General features: G+C 39.5%; 1 protein-coding gene across 1 annotated transcript in view; it reads left to right on the forward strand.

Annotated features, from left to right (window-relative positions):
• Positions 1-22,994, forward strand: part of FLT1 (fms related receptor tyrosine kinase 1) — a 78,759-nt gene that overhangs the window by 26,660 nt on the left and 29,105 nt on the right. The window contains exons 2-8 of the mRNA XM_040340474.1: positions 136-229; positions 3,868-4,088; positions 12,039-12,163; positions 16,325-16,490; positions 16,581-16,717; positions 19,773-19,947; positions 20,158-20,275. Of these exons, the coding sequence (XP_040196408.1) occupies positions 136-229; positions 3,868-4,088; positions 12,039-12,163; positions 16,325-16,490; positions 16,581-16,717; positions 19,773-19,947; positions 20,158-20,275 (1,036 nt within the window). The remainder of the gene's footprint in view (positions 1-135; positions 230-3,867; positions 4,089-12,038; positions 12,164-16,324; positions 16,491-16,580; positions 16,718-19,772; positions 19,948-20,157; positions 20,276-22,994) is intronic.

Raw genomic sequence — 22,994 nt, forward strand, 5'->3', positions numbered from 1 at the left:
TTCCCGAGCAAAATATGGGGGATGTAATTGCTTACCACTTTCTGAAGTCACCTGGCTGCTATTTTCACCCTTGAATACATTATGAGCCACTCAAGTCTTCAGTGTAATCATATGAATTATTTTCTGATCCTCTAGGACACAGCTCTGGTTCCAAGATTGCAACAGTGTTGAATGTAAAAGCAAAGGAGTTGATTGTACAAGCAGGACAGCCAATCAACCTTTCATGCAGGTAAGAAATCGTGTGCGTCGTTACATTTACATGTTTTCTTAAATCTGAATAGAAGTACTTGAAAGCTGCCCATAGACAAAATCTGTCTGTTATTGCCTGTTGAAAACAAGAATAGGATTGCAATCATCTAATACCTATGGCTACTGGATTTAAGTTTGGGTATAGTTGGTTCAAATAATAATGTGACATTAAAGTGGCCGCACACTATATGAAATTAGCACGAATAACAAGCCAAGTGAAATTTCTGCTGAGCAAAGTTTGACATGAAGATACTACTTCAAATGACTCTATAACTTTAACAACAAAAACAAGTTGTTGACAACTGTAAAGTATGGGCATCTAGAGGTACCTGCACATACCCTGAGCAAAGTGCCCCACTCTGCCCAAATGTCAAGCCATTTTGATTGGACAAAGCTTTGTGTACTTCCTGGTAGTGCTGAGACTTGCCTGTCCCCTCCCACCTCCCACACATTATAAATGGCCAGTATGCCAGCCCATCATCGTTATGGACCAATGAGTGTGTATGGGGGAAGAGGGGAAGATGGAATGACTAAGCCCCGACAGTAACAGGAAGTGCCAAATCTTTGCCCTTTCACAACGTCTGGTATTAGGGTGTAGGGGGGAAATTTCAGGTGCTGCAGATATGTGTACCTCTAGGTGTCCGCACTTTACCTTGAATTAACACAATCACTTTAAAACCCAAAGCAAGGCCATATATATTTATCACTGTTTGAAAGATTTTACTCATTTCCTGTAGCAGTGACCACACAGAAAGGAAAATCACTTCAATGGCTAAAGAAACAAAATCTATACTGTGTGATAAAATATGTGTGTATAGATAGTAAGAAAACTGATCAGATGCCACACATATAGCCATATAATGACTGTGTTTTTATATATATATATATATATACATTTTTTTCACAAGAAAGTCAAAATGTTATATTTATATTTTGAAACCACTAGCTAAAGATCACAGACTTGTTAAATGATCTCAGATCACCATATTAAAATGTAAAAGAACACACTTGAGAAATTAACTTCCTCTTTATACTCTCGTAGTACGTCACGATTTTCCAGACAAAATCATGCACACGTGCTTTTGACAAAAATCAGACGCTCGGTCGTACAACAATTAAAATGTGTATACGAGGCCTAAGGCCTCGTACACACGACCGTTTTCCTCGACAAAATCCATCAAGAAACTTGGTGGCAGAGCTTTTTTGCAGAGGAAAACGGTCGTGTGTATGTTTTTCGTCAAGAAAACTGTTGTGGATCTCGACGAGAAAAAAAGAGAACAAGTTCTCTTTTTTCTCACCGGGAGTCTCAATTTCCTCGTCGTGTTTCTCGTTGGGCTGGTTTACGACGAGAAACACGTTTGTGTGTATGCTTAAAAACCCGCGCATGCTCAGAATAAAGTATAAAGAGACGGGAGCGCACCTTCGGTAAAAGTAGCGTTCGTAATGGAGATAGCACATTCGTCACGCTGTAACAGACTGAAAAGCGTGAATCGTCTCTCACCAAACTTTTACTTAACACGCAGTAACATGAGATTAGTAAAAGCAGCCCCAAGGGTGGCACCAGTGGAATCAAACTTCCCCTTTATAGTGCCGTTGTACGTGTTGTACGTCACCGCGTTTGAAAATGACGAGATTTTGTCTTGACAGTGTGTACGCAAAGAAAGCTTGACAAGATTCTCGACAAGCCTGACAAGGAACTCGTCGAGGAAAACAATGTTTCTTTTACAACGAGTTTCTCGGTCGTGTGTACGAGGCCTAAGAGTTATAATTTGGCTTAAGGATCTTAAGCATCTGACAGTTCCAAGTGTGCCATTTGCCCGTTTCTCAGCTGTGCACTGTGGTTCTTTGTGACGTCCACTATGTTAACATTATGTGCTATCACATGGAACCACAAAATGCAATAGGAGACCAGACATCTTAAATGTCTGAACCAAAATTATTGGCAGATCAACAGGACCATATCTGAATTGTGGTCTATAAAAGATAAAAAGCACTAGCACTAAGGACAAAATCAAAATGGTTTTATGTTAATGTTTGATGCTTAAAGAGCTAAGGCTATGTTGCCAATTTTAGTAGGTTGCATATCCATTCTGCCCTCTGTAAGTAGGAGACAGTCACAGCTAAGCGTTATTTCTGTATTTAGATATATACAGTGGGGCAAAAAAGTATTTAGTCGACCACCAATTGTGCAAGTTCTCCCACTTAAAAAGATGAGAGAGGCCAGTAATTGTCATCATAGGTATACCTCAACTACGAGAGACAAAATGTGGAAACAAATCCAATCACATTGTCTCTTTGGTCTTCACCATAGTGGAGTTTGGAGTGTGACTGTTTGAGGTTGTTTACAGGTGTCTTTTATACTGATAACAAGTTCAAACAGGTGCCATTAATACAGGTAATGAGTGGAGATCAGAGGAGCCTCTTAAAGAAGAAGATACAGGTCTGTGAGAGCCAGAAATCTTGCTTGCTTGTAGGTGACCAAATACTTATTTTCCACCATAATTTGTAAATAAATTATTTCCAAATCAGACAATGTGATTTGTTCCCACATTTTGTCTCTCGTAGTTGAGGTATACCTATGATGACAATTACAGGCCTCTCTCATCTTTTTAAGTGGGAGAACTTGCACAATTGGTGGCTGACTAAGTACTTTTTTGCCCCACTGTAACTATGCACAAAGTAATCCCTAGAAACCAATAGGTATCAAATTTGTCTGATCATTGAAAGGTAGATAGTTTCTTTAGATTGCCTAGAGTTACCAAATAAGTTATTTTAATTCTCCTCTTCTACTTGCTCAAAAACATTGTTTGCCCTGGCCCGGATTCAGATACAATTGTGTATCTATCGGCGGGCGTAATGTATCTCAGATACGTTACGCCGCCGTAACTTAGGGCGCAAGTTCCATAATCAGAAAGAACTTGCGCCCTAAGTTAAGGTGGCGTAGCGTATGTGGTCTGGCGTAAGCCCGCGGAATTCAAATTCTCCATGCAGTGGGCGTGTTGTATGGTAATGATGGCTGACCCCAAGTAAATGACGTTTTTGGCTAACGGCGCATGCGCCGTCCGTGAACGTATCCCAGTGTGCATGCTCCAAATTAACCCACAAAAAGTCAATGCTTTCGACGTGAACATAACTTACGTACAGCCCTATTCGCGAACGACTTACGTAAACGATGTAAAATACGACGCTGTTCGTGTGTTTCCGACGCCCATACTTAACATGACTTACCCCTGCTTTATGAGGGGTAACTTTATGCCGCAAAAAGCCTTACACAAACAACATAAAAAAATGCGCCGGGCGGACGTACGTTTCTGAATCGGCGTATCTACCTAATTTGCATATTCCTTGCGTAAATCTACGGAAGCGCCACCTAGCGGCCAGCGTAAATTTGCAGCCTAAGATACGACGGTGTAAGAGACTTACGCTGGTCGGATCTTAGGGAAATCTATGCGTAAATGATTCTACGAATCAGGCGCATAGATACAACCCCGCCACTCAGAGTTACGACGGCGTATCCGGAGATACGCCGTCATAACTTGTCTCTGAATCCGGGCCCCTGCTTCTAATGCTCTTAGTTTACCATTGGATGTCATTAATATGTTTTTCTGCTTTTCACAGTGGTGATCAAATGCTTTCCTGGAAATTCCCAGCAGCCTCGAGGAAAGAAAGTAACAGGTTCCATATGATGGGGAATGTGTGTCATGGAGGCGTTGATGTCCTGTGCCAAATGAATTTAACTCTGTACAAAGCACAGATCAGTGACACTGGATTCTATAGATGCCAGTACAAGCACCTCACCTTATCCAAGAAAACCTCTGCAGTCTACATATATGTTACAGGTAAAGATGAATTTACTGTTGTGTGATGTCAATGCAGTATGTAATTTCAGGTGAACACTAAGACCCCATACACACTATTAGATTCTCTCTAGATTTTTGTCTTCAGATTTACCAAACCATGTAGTGCAAGTGCCTGCCTGATTGCATACAAATTGAAACTCCTAAGGTTTGACCTCATATTATATGGTTTTGGTAAATCTGAAGACATAAATCTGCAGAAAATCCAATAGTGTGTATGGGGCTTTAAAGTCAAACTCAGGCCAAAACGTATTTAATTTGTTTTAGACAGGCATGGGAATAGTTCATATACTGTATACTCAAATGCTAGGTTATTGTTCCCGCATCTGAAAAATCTGATATTTTCTGGTTCCCCTCGCCTTTAGTCCCAAGGACTTCCTCAGGAGATAGCAAACCTGAAGAATTCTTTGTGACAAAACGCATTGAGACAGATGTGAGGTCAGACACTTAGGGAATCCATAAGTATCAGATGCAGGAACAATTACTGGGCATTTGAGAAGTGTGCACGTGATTTTATGTAAGGAGGCTATTGGCAATTAATTAAAGCTTTTTTTCTGAGAAAATTTGGTCTTGGTGACTGTTTCTAAATGCATGTGATATGTGGATGAGCAGAGGAGCAAGTTACAAAACTGAGCCTAGGAGGTGGACAGGATAGGTGAGAGGATATGGAAGAGGTGTTGGATGTGTCCCAATAATTTTTTTGGGCAATTTATGACCTGTTTAAAAATAAGAAGTCATATACAGTATATCTGGTGATCCTTTTTGCTTTTCAAGCACTAAGCATGGAGATGGGATTCATTAGAAAGAAAGAGGAATGTTTAATTGAGGCATCGTACACACAACTGTTTTCCTCGACAGAATCCATCAAGAAACTTGGTGGAAGAGCTTTTTTGCAGAGGAAACCGGTCGTGTGTACGTATTTCATCAAGGAAACTGTCGAGGAACTCGACGAGGAAAAAAGAGAACAAGTTCTCTATTTCCTCGACGGGAGTCTCAATCTCTCGTCGTGTTCCTCGTCGGGCTGGTTTTCAACGATCGTGTGTATGCTAAGAAACCCACGCATGCTCAGAATAAAGTATGAGACGGGAGTAAAAGTAGTGTTTGTAATGGAGATAACACATTTGTCACGCTGTAACAGACTGAAAAGTGCAAATCGTCTCTTACCAAACTTTTACTTAACACGCAGTAACATGAGGTTAGCAAAAGCAGCCCCAAGGGTTGTGCCAGTGGAATCGAACTTCCCCTGTCATTGTATGTGTTGTACGTCACCGCGTTTGAGAACGAGGAGATTTGGTCTTGACCGTGTGTACGCAAAGCAAGCTTGTCGAGTTCCTCGACAAGCGTAACAAGGAACTCGTTGAGGAAAGCGATGTGTCTTTTCCGACGAGTTCCTCGGTCGTTTGTACGAGGCCTCACAGTGAATTATGGACTTTTACTGATTATTCACAGTGAATTATAGATTATATGTTATATGGAAGATTTTATGTTATGGGTTAATATACACACTGTTTGAGGTGTGGAAGCTGATTTTAGTTGTTTTTCGTATAAGACTAATTTATTATGTACCAAGTGTTAACTATATTTCAACATTGCATGTTATCACATATTATTTAAGTAATTATTGTTGTGGGAAGATATAGCACTGGTATCTTTATTAGGATTTTGTGTATTATCAAGAGAGTTAATAACATTTTTCCAGCTGCTTGGGGGTAGGGGTGAAGAATATTTTGAGCCAAGTAAATATGTTAGAATAAGTAAATATGTATTGGTCACCTTACTTCAGGACCTCACCTCATTTCAATAAATCAAGTCCATTGCTCTAAAAAAAAAAAAAAAAAGTTGTTACATCGGACTCAAAGCGCGTTCCCTTCAATCCCGAGCTATTGTTTCCTTGTTTGCCTACTGGTGGCTCGATTACAGTCCTTGGCTGAACTTTTGTCCTCCCTGTTTCATCCTCTGGAACTCCAAACTTCCTGAGGGCCAGACATCCCCACCGATAGTGTCTTTGGATCAGGAAGCTGCGAGCTGGGGAGGATAAGTGTGTCAAATGATATCCCAATGGCTTATGTCTTGTAATTCCATGCCCAAAATGCGATGGGCTGGAGGTAAATGTGGATAAAAATACTTTACTGGAAAAAAAACATTGGCTTTTGACAATTTGGCTGTTTTACTGGAAGGATGCAGATTCTCCTTCACTTTGTGCTGGACGGCGCCAATGGTTCCTGCATTAATGATGCGGCCCAAGGTCTTTTGGCTGTGTTTGTGTGGAAAGGAAATTATAAACTTGTTAATTACACGAAATGTTGTTTAGCGTTATTTATATGCTTTCTTTGTGACACAGGTAACCTTAGAACTACTTTGATCATCTTCATTACAATATAATACTGTATATCTGTTCTATTTTTTGTATTGACGCTTAGATTTTGTATTGGCTAAAGTTGTTGTTTAATGTAGTCAAACATAACCAATAGCTAATCTTAATGCACTCGTTGGAGCTGGGGCAAAGCTCATATAATTACAGATTAGGGGCAGAAGGAATAGTATTTTTGTTCAGGTACATTTCCATTAAAGGGAATGTATTGTGTGTTCAGCTGCTTTTTTATTAAAAAGTATTTAAAGAGATCAGCTTGATGTAAATAATGTTATCAATGCGTTAATGTTGTTTTATTACCTTGTTTCTATGTATAATTTGTATTATATCTAAAGATATAAGATAGTCATGTTTGCTGGTTACAAACTTGGGTTTGGCTCTAACTTTTCAGCACTGGACAGTGGTTGTACTTTACTGTTCCTTCTAACAATGCAACCCTATATCTTGGCCAACTGAGTGGCTGATATAATTTCTTAACAGCAGTGAGATAAACCAATCACCGATTATTGGTTCATCTACCCCACATTTAGTGTTAAATCTATACATCTTTATTTTAAACACAATAACAAATACATGGAAGAAAAAGCTTGTAAATGTATAACCATATCAAACATCGGAACTGTAGGCAAACCATTATATAAACAGATAGATTACCTATATGACAGCAGTTTTACCTACTTAAAGCGGGAGTTCACCCGAAAAAAAATGTTTAACCTTAGATTGATGCTCATTTTGTCAAGGGGAATCGGGTAGTTTTTTTAAAATCGAAGCCGTACTTACTGTTTTAGAGAGCAATTTTCTCCGCCGCTTCCAGGTATGGTCTTCGAGACTGGGCGTTCCTATTTGATTGACAGGCGTCCGACAGGCTTCCGACGGTCGCATACATCGCGTCACGAGTAGCCGAAAGAAGCCGAACGTTGGTGCGGCTCTATACGGCGCCTGTGCACCGACGTTCGGCTACTTTCCGAAAATCGTGACGCGATGTATGCGACAGTCGGAAGCCTGTCAATCAAATAGGAACACCCAGTCCCGCAGCCCATACCCGGAAGCGGCGGAGAAGATGTATCTCTAAAACGGTAAGTACAGCTTCGATTTTAAAAAAACTACCTGATTCCCCTTGACAAAATGAGCATCAAGGTTAAAAATTAACTTTTCGGGTGAACCTCCACTTTAAAGCAGAAGTAAACCCATCCATAAAACAGTTTAATTTCCGGCACGTGCCGGAAATGTAACACTCCCATTGGTTGTGCTCTCAACCAAACCGTCAAACCATCCAATGGCTGGTGTCATAACTGATCACATGAGCAGCATCATGGCAGTTGTAGTTTAAATAGAGGCAAAGATGGCAGCCTCCTTAGCTGAAAACGATGGGGAGTTTACTTACAATGTAAGGTTCTGTATTTCTGTCCATCCAGTGCTGAACAACAAGGCAGATTAGGTTAGGTTGATGACCTGGTTTTCTCTACTGCTGAAGTTGTTATAATTCTCTGAAATGAAAAATGTACAAAACAAATCCCTCTATCTATAGTGTATACTTGCCTTGATTCATTAAGTGTGATTTCTGTCTGCTGTCTCCTCCCTCTGCTGTCTTCTGTCAGTCTATGCTGGCTCCAGACAATCCCAGGAATGGGCCCCTCCCCCTTCAGCACATAGCAGGTGACTGACAGTTTCAGCAATGCATGCTTTTCTTTGAGACTGTGTAGAGGGAGTGTATCTATTCCCTTCCACTTGGGTCCCAGATTACACTCAGCTCCCTGTTCTATGCTTTTTGACATCATGTCTTTGCCACCTGCCTTCTGGAAATGAGAAATGCTCTGTAAAATGTATGGTTTAGAAGGCTATAGAGAAGAGAGGGCTGTAGATAAACAGGTACAACTTATGTAGGAAGATTTGTTTCCTCTCTATCACCTGAGGCTAGTCACTTCACTGGTTATATGTATGAATTTACCACTACTTTAAACATATAACTAGGTCACCTCTCCACCCCTAGAGTGTGATTGGTCAGTAAAGGAGCAGCAGAATAACAATTAGTCATTCCTCTGCTCTCTCCTCCTGTCAGCATGTTTTTTGTAAAAGAGTGCTTTACCTCTCCAACCCCCCCCCCCCCCAGCAGAGTGCTACTGTATAGGGAATTGCAAGACACTGATCTTAAGACAAACATAGGTATTTACAGTAGCCACATTTAATAAAAACATTGCATACACTATACGCTCCCTTTAAACCCCATTAAACATTATGTTTAAATTAGCTAAATGCATTCCAATCAATAAAAAAGGTGTGCAATATCATACAGTTCATTTTCTCCTGCAAGCAGCTGTAGAAAGGGACGTTTTCTCTCTGTGGAAGCAGTGGCCTCTCTACAGAGGTCTAACATACCCCCTGCTGATTCGCTGATTCGGACCTATAGATTTATAATCAGCTGCACTGACTGAAGAGCTGTTGTTCTAATTAAGCAGAAAATATGTTAGCCCTCTGGATAGAGAACACTGCTTCCATACAGGGAGCAAGGGTCCCACTCTACAGAATGCTGGCAAGGGACAGGCTTTATACTCAGGCTGTGGCAGCTTTCTAAGGAAAACAAGCTGGAAAACTTTGCATACATTTTCTTTTGATGCAGCTGGAATTTATTAAGCGTATTTAAACTGAAAGTTCAATTAGACTTCGAAGAACTTATCCATAGAGATGTAAACATAGAGAAAAGTATAGAGTTAAGTGTTTAAGGTCTATAAAAGAAACGGCTGCAGCGAATGGTGACATGATGTCTGCAGGGCAGCTTGTTGAGCACCTTGTAGTGTTATCTGTGATAGAATACAGGAAATTGCTGTACAGCACTAGCAAAAGTTGGAATTGTTATGTTAATCCCTTGACATGAATGAATATGTCCCTTGGGGAGGGGCAGTAATCAGCTCTACAAATGATTAAAAGTAGAGAACTAATGACCTCTTCACACATCACCAGTCCTGGAAAACAACAGCCCTGTTTCCCTGTTACATTATACAAGTCCTTCAACATCCCAAAAATAGGATGAATTCGAGTATTATGAAAAGGTTGCCATGGTCGAGTTTCATAATACATATTTCCTTTTATTTCTGAGCTTGATAGTCCTTCAAAGAATACATTCAGAGCCAAGAAATTAAGCCATGAACTGTGAACCTGTCAGGTCTTTGATACTTATAAAGTGACCCCTTACTCTTCAATCACTGGAATAGCTGCCTGTCAAATACTCAAGCACCTACCTTTGCTTTTCGGACTACCAAATGTATTAGCTGAAGGTAGGTTATTTATGGACTATCTATAGGTCCAATTCAAGGATTAGAAAATTGGAAGCAATTGTTATGAGCATAAAGGGTTGCCCAACATGTTGGAATATTTTTTTAAGACTTATACCTTAATATTTTACCTTCTTATGAAAATAAAGGGAGAAAAGGCCTTTACAGAATGTGCTTCTCATTTATCAATTGGCACTACCTGATGGACGATTGAGGCAGGCTCTGAAGCGCATAAAATATTTAAGGGCCTATTTACATTTGTGCGTTGTCTTAATGTGCCTTATGTCAGGTGTTAACATACATTGTATTAAGGCAGCCCATTGAACTCAGTGGGTTTCTGATACCCGAAAACATCCATAAAATTGGACATCACAATTTTTGCCACAACGCACTATGGTGCATTGCAACGTGTCTTATGCCTTGTACACACGGTCAGACTTTTGACCATGCAAAAGTCTGCCGTGAGTCCGTCAGAAGTCCGACGGAAAGATAGAGAACAGGTTCTCTATCTGAAGCCTTGTACACACGGCCGAGGAACTCGATGGGCGAAACACATCGTTTTGCTCGTCAAGTTCCTTGTTAGTCTGTCGAGGATCTCGGAGAGCCAAATTTCTCCATTGCCGTCGAGGAAAAAGAAGATATGCTCTCTTTTTGGCTTGACGAGATCCTCGAAAGTTTCTTGCTGGTTTTTGCCGAGAAACTCTGTCGTGTGTACGAGGCCTATGGTCCGTCGGACTTCTGACAAAAAAAGTCAGATGGAGGCTAGACACGGCCGGACTTTCCGAGAAAAAAAAGTCTGTCTGACTTCGGAAAGTGTTGGAGGCATTAGTGTGTTCAAAATAAATGTCACTGCAATGCATCAATGTATACCTTGTGGTAATGTGTGTGTTCCTTCAATGCATATATGTAAATCAGCCCTGGGGATGAGATCTTTTTTATTTAAAAGAAAAACAAATGCCCAGTCTACACCATAATGAAAAATTAGATCTCAGGTTCTTCTGTGCTCCAGCTGTACAGCATCCTGTTAGCTATGGCAAGAGCGTGGAAGCCATATCGTAAGAAAATAAGGTATGTAGATAGGAAGTTTTCTTTATCTGAATACTTGTTCCAGGTCACTGACTCAAAGTACTAAAGCCAGTGGATCAGCATAATGGCCACTCAACTAGCCTTTTCAGAAGCAGGTCAGCAATGGCAACCTACATATTTTCTCTCATGACAAACTTGCTGTAAAGATACTGTAATTAGTTATAGCAATGCTCTTTTAGAAAATTGTTCTTAAAAGAAAAGATGGGGTTTGCTAATTGATAAAAAAAAAATCAAACTTGTCACTAAAATAGAATAGCTTATGTTGGAGTTTCCTCTTTCTTATTGCAGGGCAATTTCCCTTCTTTGTTCTAGGAGTAAGATATGCTGATATCCTCCACCAATAAGCTTTGCTTTTGTGTGGGTGTGTGTGCCTCACGCTCTTGTATTCTCCAATCAGAGAGTAGTTACATTCTTTCATTCTCTTAGGACATGTGGAGGAATGAACCGGTTGACTTTAGCATGTTACTGTTCCATTTCAACAGTGGGTGAAGTCATCCCACCTCAAGGCCAGTTCCTCAATTTTCCACCTCTTTTCTTGTTGCAATGCACATCCTCAATCTTCGTACTAAACCATTTTTTGTGCAACAAAACAGTTTTTATATTGTTTAATGAAAAAACAATACATGTTGTAACAATAGGCCTGAGGGGTAGCTACGAGTGCTTGTTGGCATCCTTAAGCCTCATACACACGATTGAACTTCCATCGGACAAATCCGAAGGGCGTTGTCCATGAACTTGTTCTGCATAAAGACGGCAGAACATTTTTAGCCAACATAAACCAAACTACATGTTTTTTCAGCTCTTTACCGCCACCCTATGGGCAACTTCTGCTATTGTTGTCTGATGTTTAGCATTGGTTCGGAGCATGTTTGTACTTTGGATTTTAGTCCGACGTATTTGTGTACACGCGATCGGATAATCCGATGGAACACATTTGTTGTCGGATAATTTGAGAGCATGCACAGCCAACATTTGTTGTCAGAAATTCCGACAACAATTGTCTGATGGAGCATACAGACGGTCGTATTATCTGATAAAACACATCCATCGGACAATTGTTGTCGGAATATCTGATTGTATGTACGGGCCTTAAGAATTAAACTGTCCCTCCTTCTCGATTTGTTTTATTTATTTTTTTACTGATTGTTGTCTTTTATAATATTTGCCAAAATTTTTATATTCTAAATATTTTCCTATTTTTTGCAGAACAAAACAGTGCTTTTGTAGATATGGAAATGAAACAACCACAAGTAATTACCATAAACGATGGAGAGAAGTTAGTTATCCCTTGTCGGGTTACATCCCCCAACATCACAGTCACATTAAAACAGGTACTAGAATAAATACATACCGTACTTTTGGGATTTTTTACTTGTTGTTATAATGGTTTTTGGAAATAAAAATAGAAATATTGCACTGTTCACTGTTCAAGGTGCTGAAATTTATTTTTTGGTTCCCTCAGATGCAAGAGGTTTGATTTACTAAAGTGTGAAGTGAAATAAAGTGAGCCTTTCTCAACTTCCAACATCTAATTAGGTGCAAACAAATTCAAAAATAAATCAGCTCTTCACACTTCAGTAGCCTAGATTTAGAGACTCTATTGTTTATTCCTTGTGTAGGGGGAAACTCGGTAAACAAAAAGCTGATTTGACATTTGTTATTTCAAAATTATATTACTTACTTTTTCCTCCAAAATATTTGTAAAAAGAGCTTTATGGTTAGTATACTTTTGTATTAGTGTTTTCTTCTGGATAAGCAATTTTTGTTATTTTTTCGAACAAGTCAAACTGCATGTTATGACAGCTCACCCAAAATGCCTATTGGTCAGATGATCAAAATCTTCTGTGCATCGTCCAGTAGAGGACATGGGCATGTCCTCCTCTCTGTGGTCTCTAGTGGAGGAGGGAAGGGAGACTCCTGATGTGCTATTAAAATAAAAAAATAATAATAATAACCTTCAGTGCACAATACACATATCTCCCAGTTAATGTCACATTTAATATTTTAGATTATATTTATTTGATTAATAAAAATGTGTTTATCGAAAATGTAAAAAAAATAAAAATATGGATTTCAACCATACTTGGACTTTTTCATAGTGATTCCATGTTTTAAAAATGAAATGGAAGCAGAGGGTGAATGTTCTTCACACAAATGATACAGAATGCTTCAACGCTGGAAATAGCTTTTTGTAGCAGCATTTTAGTAGTGTTTCAGCAGCGTTTTAGCAATGTTTAGGAGCATTTAGGAGTGTTAGGCCCTGTACACACGATCAGTCCATCCGATGAAAACGGACTGAAGGCTGAAGTCTGATGGTCTGATGTGCCTACACACCATCAGTTCAAAATCTGATCGAGTCCAACGCAGTGACATAAAACACAACGACGTGCTGAAAAAAAACGAAGTTCAATGCTTCCAAGCATGCGTCGACTTGATTCTGAGCATGCGCGGGTTTTGAACCGATGCTTTTGCGTACTAACCATCGTTTTTGACCGATCGGTCATCAGTCCGATTTTAAAGCAAGTTCTAAAACTTTGGACTGAAGGACAAAAGTCTGATGGGCCATACACACGGTAGGTTTGGACTGATGAAACTGAACCTCAGTCCGTTTTCATCAGTTTGGACTGATAGTGTGTACAAGGCCTTAGGCCTCTTTCACACGGTCCGTGTCTGTGTATGCAAAAGTTATAACTTTTACAAAATAGGGGATAGATTTAGGAACTTAAATTTTGCTCAGCGGGGATCGCTCCGTCCACCCCCCGCTGAGCCGGCAGATGATAGGTCTGTCTCTGCACACTGTGCAGGGACAGACCTGTCAGAGCGCCGCTCTCCCCTATGGGGGATCGAATGACGATGGACCGTAGAGTCCGTTGTCACCCGATCCGCCAGACGGATGGAAAATAGGGTTTTCCTCCATCACACTTTGGCGGATCAGAGCGGGTCGGATGTCAGCGGGCATGTCACCGCTGACATCCGTGGCTCCATAGAGGAGCACGGAGTGCCCGATCAGGTCTGCCTAAAAAACTGGCAGGCGAACCTGAATGGTCCGCCCGTGTGAAAGAGCCCTTAGCATTTTATTAGCGTTTTTGCAGTAAAAGTAAAAAAAAGCTAAAAAAAAGCTATTAGTAGCATTTAGGAGCATTTAAGAGCAACAACTATTTTTTTTTCTTGACGCTGAAGCTTAAAAAACATTAATAGCCTAAAGTAGTGTTCATGGAAATATGATTTAGCTTCTAGGAGCAGAAAAAATGCCAATAACAGCTTCTAGGAGCTTAAAACACAAGCATAGAGCCTTAATAAACATTTTAGCTGGTATATTTATAAAGCAGTTAATCTGTCATTCACCGAACATTCAGTGCAAATAAATCTACATGTTTAAAATAATATTGATTAAATCACCACCAGTGAATATTTGGTGAAAGCCACATGCATTACTTTATGCCTTTAGCCACTTCAGTCCCAGAAAGTTTTACCCACTTCCTGACCAGACCATTTTCTGCAATACGGCTCTGCATAGATTTAACTGACAATTGCGAGGTCGTACGACACTGTACCCAAATATTTTTTTTCCTTTTTTTCCCACAAATAGAGCTTTATTTTGGTGGTATTTGATCGCAGCTTTTATTTTTTTTTGCGCTATAAACAAGAGTGACAATTTTGAAAAAAATAAATAAAAAATGTACTTTCTGCTATAATAAATATCCCCCAAAAAATTATTTCTTCATCAATTTAGGCCAATATGTATTCTGTTACATGTTTTTGGTACAAAAATCCCAATAAGCGTATATTGATTGGTTTGCGCAAAAGTTATAGCGTATACAAAATAGGGGATAGATTTAGGAACTTAAATTTTTTTCATTGTCTTTACTGGTAATCTGTATTTTTTTTTGCGGGACTGCAACATTTTGGGTGGACAAATCTGACCCCAAATGACATTTTTTGGGAACCAGTGACATCAATACAGTGATCAGTGCTATAAAAATGCACTGATACCTGTATAAATGACACAAGGGGTTAAATGTGTTCCCTGGGAGGTGTTTTCTAACGGGAGTAGATTCACTGGAGAAAAAGAGAGATTGTGATTCAGCTTAGCTGAAAGACGATCTCTCTCTTTTCCTCCCTGACAGATCAGCGGTGTGCTTTGTTTACATTCGTGCACCACTGCACCGTCTTTCCTTTAAAAGATTGGCGGGTCGCGGTGGCCATTGTAGCCGCCGGACCCACTGGTTGCCTCCCGCTGTGTCCAATCAGGGGCGTGCCGCGCCCGCCTCCAAAAACGGATGCACGAAATCACGTACAGGTATGTGATTTTGCCCACCTGGGCCGCCCTGCCACAGTAAATGTACGCGGGGGTTGTCCGGAAGCAGTTAAAGTATAACTATTAGAGAGATCCCTCCTCTCTATTTGTCCTGTTTACCATTATAATTTAGGATAAAGTAAAAGAAAATTCCACATTTTGGGTTGTCCCCAGAAACGTAATAGAGGGAAAATCTTCCAATGGGGAATTCCCTTAATTTGCAGGAATTTCCTCTCACTTCCTGTTTGGCCATGAGACAGGAAGTGATGATTAAACAAATCTGTCAGGGGTTATAACCCTCACTTGTTCTATCCAAAGTGATTCCCCCCCTCCCATAGTTCTACTTTAAGAGTTAAAATACATTGTTTTAGAATTCCTTTACTAAATATTCTACATACAACTGTCATCAAAGTGGTAAATGTGTATAGACAGTCAATTACGAATTCTTATGGGGTCCATATGACACACCTGTGTAGAAATACTTAACAACCCATTGCATTCCTTGCTCTTAAAGAGCATTCTATTTATAACTACACAAAACATCTAAAAATAGTACTTGTTATTGCTTTGGTGACAAACAAGACATTTTTGCGTGGAAAACCTAATGACTGTAAAGATTAGACACAGGCCCATTTTAGTTCCCACTTAATAAACATGTATATTTATAGGTATAGGAAGTTTAGACCTTTCAGAGTTTTCTGAAGTCTCAGGAATATCTTTAGAATGGCCTGTCTGCTGGACCGTCAAGTTGTATGGGAAACCGTTCTAGGCTAAGAATAAAAGCACGTCACTCTTCACGACTTCCTATCTTATAGGGAGAATCACAGCAGGTGCCCGTGTGTCCCATTCATAACACGGGCAAGACATGTTAAACTTTGTTTTGTAAGAGGTTCAGAGAATGAGGATGACATTTACCATGTACCCTATTTGATGCTATTTTATTACAAGATGGGAGTTTTGTTGGGTTTGTGGGTATTTTTAAACTGTGAGTTGTTTTACAAGCTACTACAAAGGACTCGTTTGCATTTTTTTTAAACCATGTCCTTAGACAATACAATTGATCTGAGCTTTAGCCATTTTCAAAGTAATCATAGAGCTCCTTTTTAGCCAGGCAGACCAAATTTTGTAACACACATTGTTCACATGATGAATAGAAAAAAAAAATATTTATAAGAATTTTTTTGTTCATTTATAGAACAATCGGAATGTATTGAATAAACCTGGTGCCAGGTCTGCTGTCTGGGATAGTAAAAAAGGCTTCATCATCCGAAAACCATACCCCAATTTTTTTGGCCTCTTGATTTGTGAGGCTAAGGTAAATGGAGCCACCCACACTAGGACCTATTATACATTCAAACAATGTGAGTAACTAATACCATTTTACTTTTGAATTGTAGCCTGGTTTGCTCTGCATTTATTTATATCGGTAACATGTTAATGATTGTTTGCAGCCACTGCAATTCATAGTGTTCAACTTAGCGTACCAAGTTCCATCAAAGTGCTTCGTGGCAAGACTCTGTCTATTAACTGCAATGCAACTACTGAGCTGAATACTAGAGCTGAAATTCAGTGGACATACCCTGCTTCAGTAAGTTTCTACTTATTACTATCCACTCTGTGGTTATACTAACTTTAGGACACAATTTTTCCGTCCAAAGTCTCCGAATACTGTAGATAATTGAAACTTTAAAGGTTAAATCAGCCAGGCCAGATTTGTACTTCTTATTTTCCTGTCTTATCCTGGCGCTGCCTACCCTGGGCAAATGACAAACGTTAATATCCAACTACCAAGGTCAGATGTCACAGGCACTCAGGGGGTATAGATGCTGAAGGAGGCCATTTGCACACTGTTTCACGTCTATAGCTAGCCTTAAACCTGCAGATAATTCATTCCACTGCTTCCCACCCAAGGCTATTCTTTCAGTTTTGAGTGGTGTTATATCACATTTGCATAACTTAATAAATCTCCATTGGCAGTGTAAATTTTATTTTGGCATACTTGGTAGAACAGACCTCTTGCTAAAAACAATCTTCCATTGAACCTTCTCTCTGTATATGATGATTGGGATATCAAAAACTGCGCCCGACTAATAACCCACTACTGCGCCAAATGGAAAGAAGTTAGAGCGCCTAGCTGCTGCTTAAATTAAATAGTATGTGAAATAAAGGAATATATTATGTACATCAAGTGCCAATATAAAACCACAGCGCTGTGAGAATAAATCAATATTCAAATCTAAATATATATACACAAGTGTACAATGTGATATCACAATATAAGTGAATAAACTTATAAACTTGTAAACATGCAAATAAGTGAAAAAAAGTTCGTGATGCTACAAAAAACGTGACGTATTCAAAAAGGAAAGTTCATGTGACTTCAAAAATAGTTGATCCACTCTTCCAGGACTTCCACCACACCTCAGTGTTCAGTGCTCCAATCCCCCCTCACAGTGGACACTCACCACAATCATATGCCTCCCATTCTCGTGTTTGGCTAACGAGCTTGTAACAAGAGTATTTCCAGGGTGTCACCAATATAAATCCCAGTGTTAGTTCCGAGAAGTTTCCAAAATGATAATGCAAAACAAGAGAAAAATGCAAAATAGTGTAAAAACGTAAGACCAGTTTATTAAAACACTCCAATGAACCTTCAAAAGTTGCACTCACAAATCAAAATCACAAAAACAGCTTTATGTGATAGCAGATCACTGCACACTTCAAACTCCTTAACTGTAGATATTAGTGGTCACGGCGGACCCTCGATTAACCGGATGATCTCACCGCAATCCTTGGCACAGCACACCACCTCAAATGATAACTCCTTCACTCGATAGTACAAAACAGCTGAAAGATGGCTGCAAACAATCCTAGATGTAACTTGGAACTTTTTTTCAAACATGGATTAGGCCACGCCCCGACATGTTTCGACTTCCTGTCTTATTCATGGGTATAGCTATACTCAACAGACAGTTTTTTGTAAAGAAGCACATGACTAAAAATGCGACACAGCATTTTTACTGTTAAACCTTCCATTAAACAGTGGATGGATTAGGTCACTGTTGAGACATTAGATTAACTAAGAGTGCTGCATGCACTGCTATGGGTGGCATATTGTCTGCCATTAGCATCAAAATATATATAATACAGTATACTCTAGTTCACAAAATAACTAGCATTAAACTATGCAAATTTACTGTATGTACATTGTTAACGTAACAAGACACAGATAGCAAATAAAAAATGTTTAATGGGGTTATAACTCTTTGCTAATCTTTCCAAAAGTTAAAACGTTTTAGCTTTAAACACAATTTGGAACCCTTTACTCTGCTGTGGTGCAGGTGCAGACATTTCATGTGTTAATGCGTGTTTTGTTAAGGCAGCCCAATAATTTTACCACACATTACGTTTTGAACATTATCCTGTAAATGGTAGTTAAACCACAATTAGCATTTTTTAAATGTATGTCCTTTCATCATGCGTTTTTGTAATATAAATCCGGTCACTTACTATTTTACAATCCGCCGCTGCTCCGCATAGTTATTCAAAAACAATAGTCTATAAAACTATGTCCACACCGTTGTCATTTTGCTTGTGGGCATTGTGAAGCCCACAAGCACTACTTCCTGGAAGTCTTGGATGGGGAGTGATAATTGGGTAGCGCACTGCATCCTGAGAAATGATGACACACATTTCCCAGGAGCATAAGGCCTCGTACACACGACCGGATCTGTCCGCTGATATTTGTCTGACGGACAGTTTCAGCAGACAAGTTCGGTCGTGTGTACAGCCGACTGGACCGGATTCCCAGCCGAGCGGACTTTTTCCAGCGGACAAAAATTTCCTAGCATGCTAAGAAACCTGTCCGCTGGAAACCTGTCCGTCGGACGTGTTCGGTCGTCTGTACAGACTCACCGGACACGTTCGATCGGCCGCCATCCTTTGCATGCGTCGTACTGATTCGACGCATGCGTGGAAGCTTTGAACTTCCAGGGCCGCCCACGTCGCTGCATCATCGGCGCGGCGCCGGCGCCGCCACGTCCCCGCGTATTGTTTACGTGCGCATTTCTGTCTGATGGTGTGTACAACCATCAGACAGAAATCTCCGACCAGACATGTCCGCTGAAAACGGTCCGGCGGACCGTTTTCAGCGGACTGTCCGGTCGTGTGTACGAGGCCTTAGAGGGAGATGATGTCAGAATCCTAGGTGATTCCAAAGGCAGATTTCGTGGGACCTCATAGCAACAGGCATTTCCAGATGAGTAAAAACATTTTTTTTTTCTTTTTTAGGTCTAATGAGCACATTAATGAAAAAAAAAATTTGGGGATGGAAACTCCACTTTAAAATATTCACGAATTCAATAAGTCATATAGAAAATTGTAAATGCATTCTAGTCTGTCAGCCTAGCACTTTGGTGCACGCACAGGCCTGTTCTATAAATCAATAAAGTTTTTGTGCAAAATGCAATTAATAATTTTTTGGCTTACTAAAGTCCGATCACTTAATTATTCTAATTGGTGGTTATGGGTTACTGACTTTTATAACTTGACTTGCTGAATTAGTTGCTATACAAAGAATAAGAAATGTCAGATGTTGATATTTGCATCATGATAATATCTATATATCTATACTTTCATTGCAGAAATATGGAAAACTTGCTTCTTTTGTGAGGCGGATATCCCTTTCCGATTCCCAAGCCATAAGTCACAGCATGATGGTTATTCCAAACGTAGAAACAGTTGACCAGGGAACATACGTCTGTACTGTAAAGAATGGACCAACAACCAAATCTATTAACACTACAGTTCGGGTTTATGGTATGCCATATAACATTCTCCATCACATGACGATTTCATACTGTCTACAACAGTTTCCCCAGAGTTTTAAATATGTATAAAATGCAACTCTTTGCCAAATCTGTATTTTTGCCATCTGGAGAGTTAATTTATCACACACAAACATATACAAATTAATTTTAATTATTGGGAAAAGTTTAACCTTATCTTTATTCATCTGTTTCTTTGCAGCTGAAGCATTTATTAATGTGAAACCCATAAAGACAGGTTTATTAGAAGCTGTAGTGGGACAGAAGTCTTTTCGTATTGCAGTCAAAGTGCGAGCTTTTCCTCCTCCCGAAATAACATGGTAAGTTTGATGTGCCATTATCTGGGTTCTGTAGGAAATATAGATCCTGGAAAAATGTGGTGATGCAGCACTGGCACCAGCAATGAATCCAGAGACAAGAGAGTGGAGTTTATTAGGGATGGGACGGGAGAATGGGATGATGATTTATGAAATGTCAAACCAATTTTTTTTTTCTTGGGAGGATGTGCTTGGGAGGTGTTCTGAGGAGCTTGTGAAGTTGTGTGGGAACACAGAACTTTAGCTGGCCATATAACAGAAGAATTTTTTTTTGGAAAGTTTGTTCAATTTTTTTAATTGTTAATGGAGTCAAATCAAGTATATGGTTTTGATGGCAGTGATGAGTAAAATCAAAGAAGGATGATTTTTTTCCAATGAATGAAAGTCTAACGATTAATGTGGTTTTCTTTGGGGAAATATTATACCTGTTGTAGTGCATCCTGAGATTAAATGTAACATTAAAACATTGGCATGGCACTCAAGCTACATTTTTCAGTGTTTTCATATGAAATTTGTTGTGCAAATGATGGCACTACATAATGCTTTGGTGAAGATTTTTTTTTTCTACTGGTGTATGGCCAGTTTAAGATTATGGAAAGTTGAGTGAATTTTCTGACTTTTTTGCAGTTACTGTGTGTACTCTAAAAAGCATTCATTTTTGCATGGAATTTCTTTTTTAATTGCTATTTAAAGCAGTATTAAACCCAAAATCAAAATGTAATATATTGCAGCTTACCAATCATTAGATGTATGGACTGCTTTATTTTTCTTTGGTTTTGCTTTTCTCCATGGTGGTCTGGCCAGTAACACACCTCCTGTATTAGAGTGCCTGCATTTTGGATGACGGAGCACAGAGACAGCTTTGGACAACAGCGTTGTCAATCTGTGGGGAGGAGAGTGATAAATGTACTAATCGATTTAGATACACTAACAAATTGAAGACAAACTCCAGCTAACACCCTTTTAAGCAGTTACAGCAAACAGGTTTAGTTCCTTTTAGGAAAAAGGTTTTTTCCTCACTGCACAGCAGCAAAAGGGTTGCTGGTTCGAATCCTGACCACGACGCCATCTGCCTGGAGTTTGCATGTTCTCCCTGTGCCTGCGTGGGTTTCCTCCCACACTCCAAAGACATGCTGGAAGGTAAATTGGATCTTGTCCAAATTGGCCCAGTATATATATGTATATCTGTGTGTCCCAAGCATGTCAAGATCCTAAGGGGTAAAATGACCGCACCAGCCAAGCATACTCTGGCTGGAAAAAGCGCCCAGAGGCGATTCAGTTCGCATGAGTAGCGCTATACATGTCATTCATTCATTCATTCATTCACATAAATAAATTAAAGCTGAGCATTTTAAGCACCCCTACAGTGGCCCTATGACTTATAGCCCTATCATCTGGTAAAAATAAAGTAAAGAAAGCCTAAAAAACAAAACTGATGCAGCCATCACATGTCAGAATTGGTAAGCTGCCATATAATACATGTTTGTTTTGGGGTTTAATACCGCTTTAATGTTGTGTTTTATGTAAAAATTACTTTTGCTTGACCATTTAATTATTGTGAACCTGTACATTGCCCATGGTTTTTTTTTGTTTTGCTCCGCTGCAACACGACTAACCTCACAGTGGTATGGGGGGAATGTGAACCTATCGCTTCCCCTAAAATTGCAGTAGCTTAAGGCTAATCACAAACATATGTTCCACCCCTCATTTACTTCTGCAGCAACAGTGATCTATCGCTTGATATAATAGAAAACAATAGCTCACTATTGCAGAGAATTTCTGTAAATGTGCAGAAATGTTTAAATATTGGTATTGGGCAGAATTATCTTTTTAATATGTGCCCGGCAGAAGATTCTGTAGTAAAAAGGTGTTAACTTCATACAAGAAAGTTGCAGTGTACTGTCACTAATGCTTCCCTGTTACATCTAGTGTGTGTAGTTTATGAATGGACATCACGTCAGGCTTTCCTTCAATGAATAATGAGTCACGTCCTTTTACACACATGGCCAGACTCTATTTACAGTGCGTGTTTTCTCTCTATTGCCCTACAACCCGCTGATGCAACCTTTCTGCACTCACTATGCTATTTAATTCACAAACAAGGCACACTTTTCAGCTTCTCAGACTCTTCTACCACATAATAGTTAGGGCTTACACACAGGAAATCACACTGTCTACTAAGTAAGCATTATAATGGATGATGAAAAAAAGGGAGCTTTATAAACTCGGCTGAGAGCGGCACCTCTGTATTGGGTTGACTAACTAAAGGAGTAGTGGCTGTTCACTTAGTAAAGTTAATACGCACTCGGCAAAATGAATGATAGTAAGTAAGGTGAACCAGAATTCATTTTTAATACCCAAGGAGTTTTACTCACACATTATTGGTTTATTAAATTGAACATGGCATAGTCTGATTTACTAAGCTCAGTAAACATTCAATTTACAAACTGAATAGCCTCTATTCCTTTAGTATTATAACATAATTTTTGTATGTTTTTTTCTCATGGGAGATATTTAAAGGATATTTGGAATTTACCTCCTGATTTACAGTAAATTGAAAGACTGTTCCCATATCTATTAGCAATTAATATGGCCGTTTTTAAAATTTATAGTGTGCACTTATAATGAGGGGCCCCCATTTGTGTTTCAAATAGGATATTTACTGTATGGTATGGATATAGGATTCTTTTTCAACACCTGTACAGCTTAATTTGTAGGGGGA

The sequence above is a fragment of the Rana temporaria genome, chromosome 2, assembly GCF_905171775.1.
Source record: "Rana temporaria chromosome 2, aRanTem1.1, whole genome shotgun sequence".
Lineage (NCBI taxonomy): Eukaryota > Metazoa > Chordata > Amphibia > Anura > Ranidae > Rana > Rana temporaria.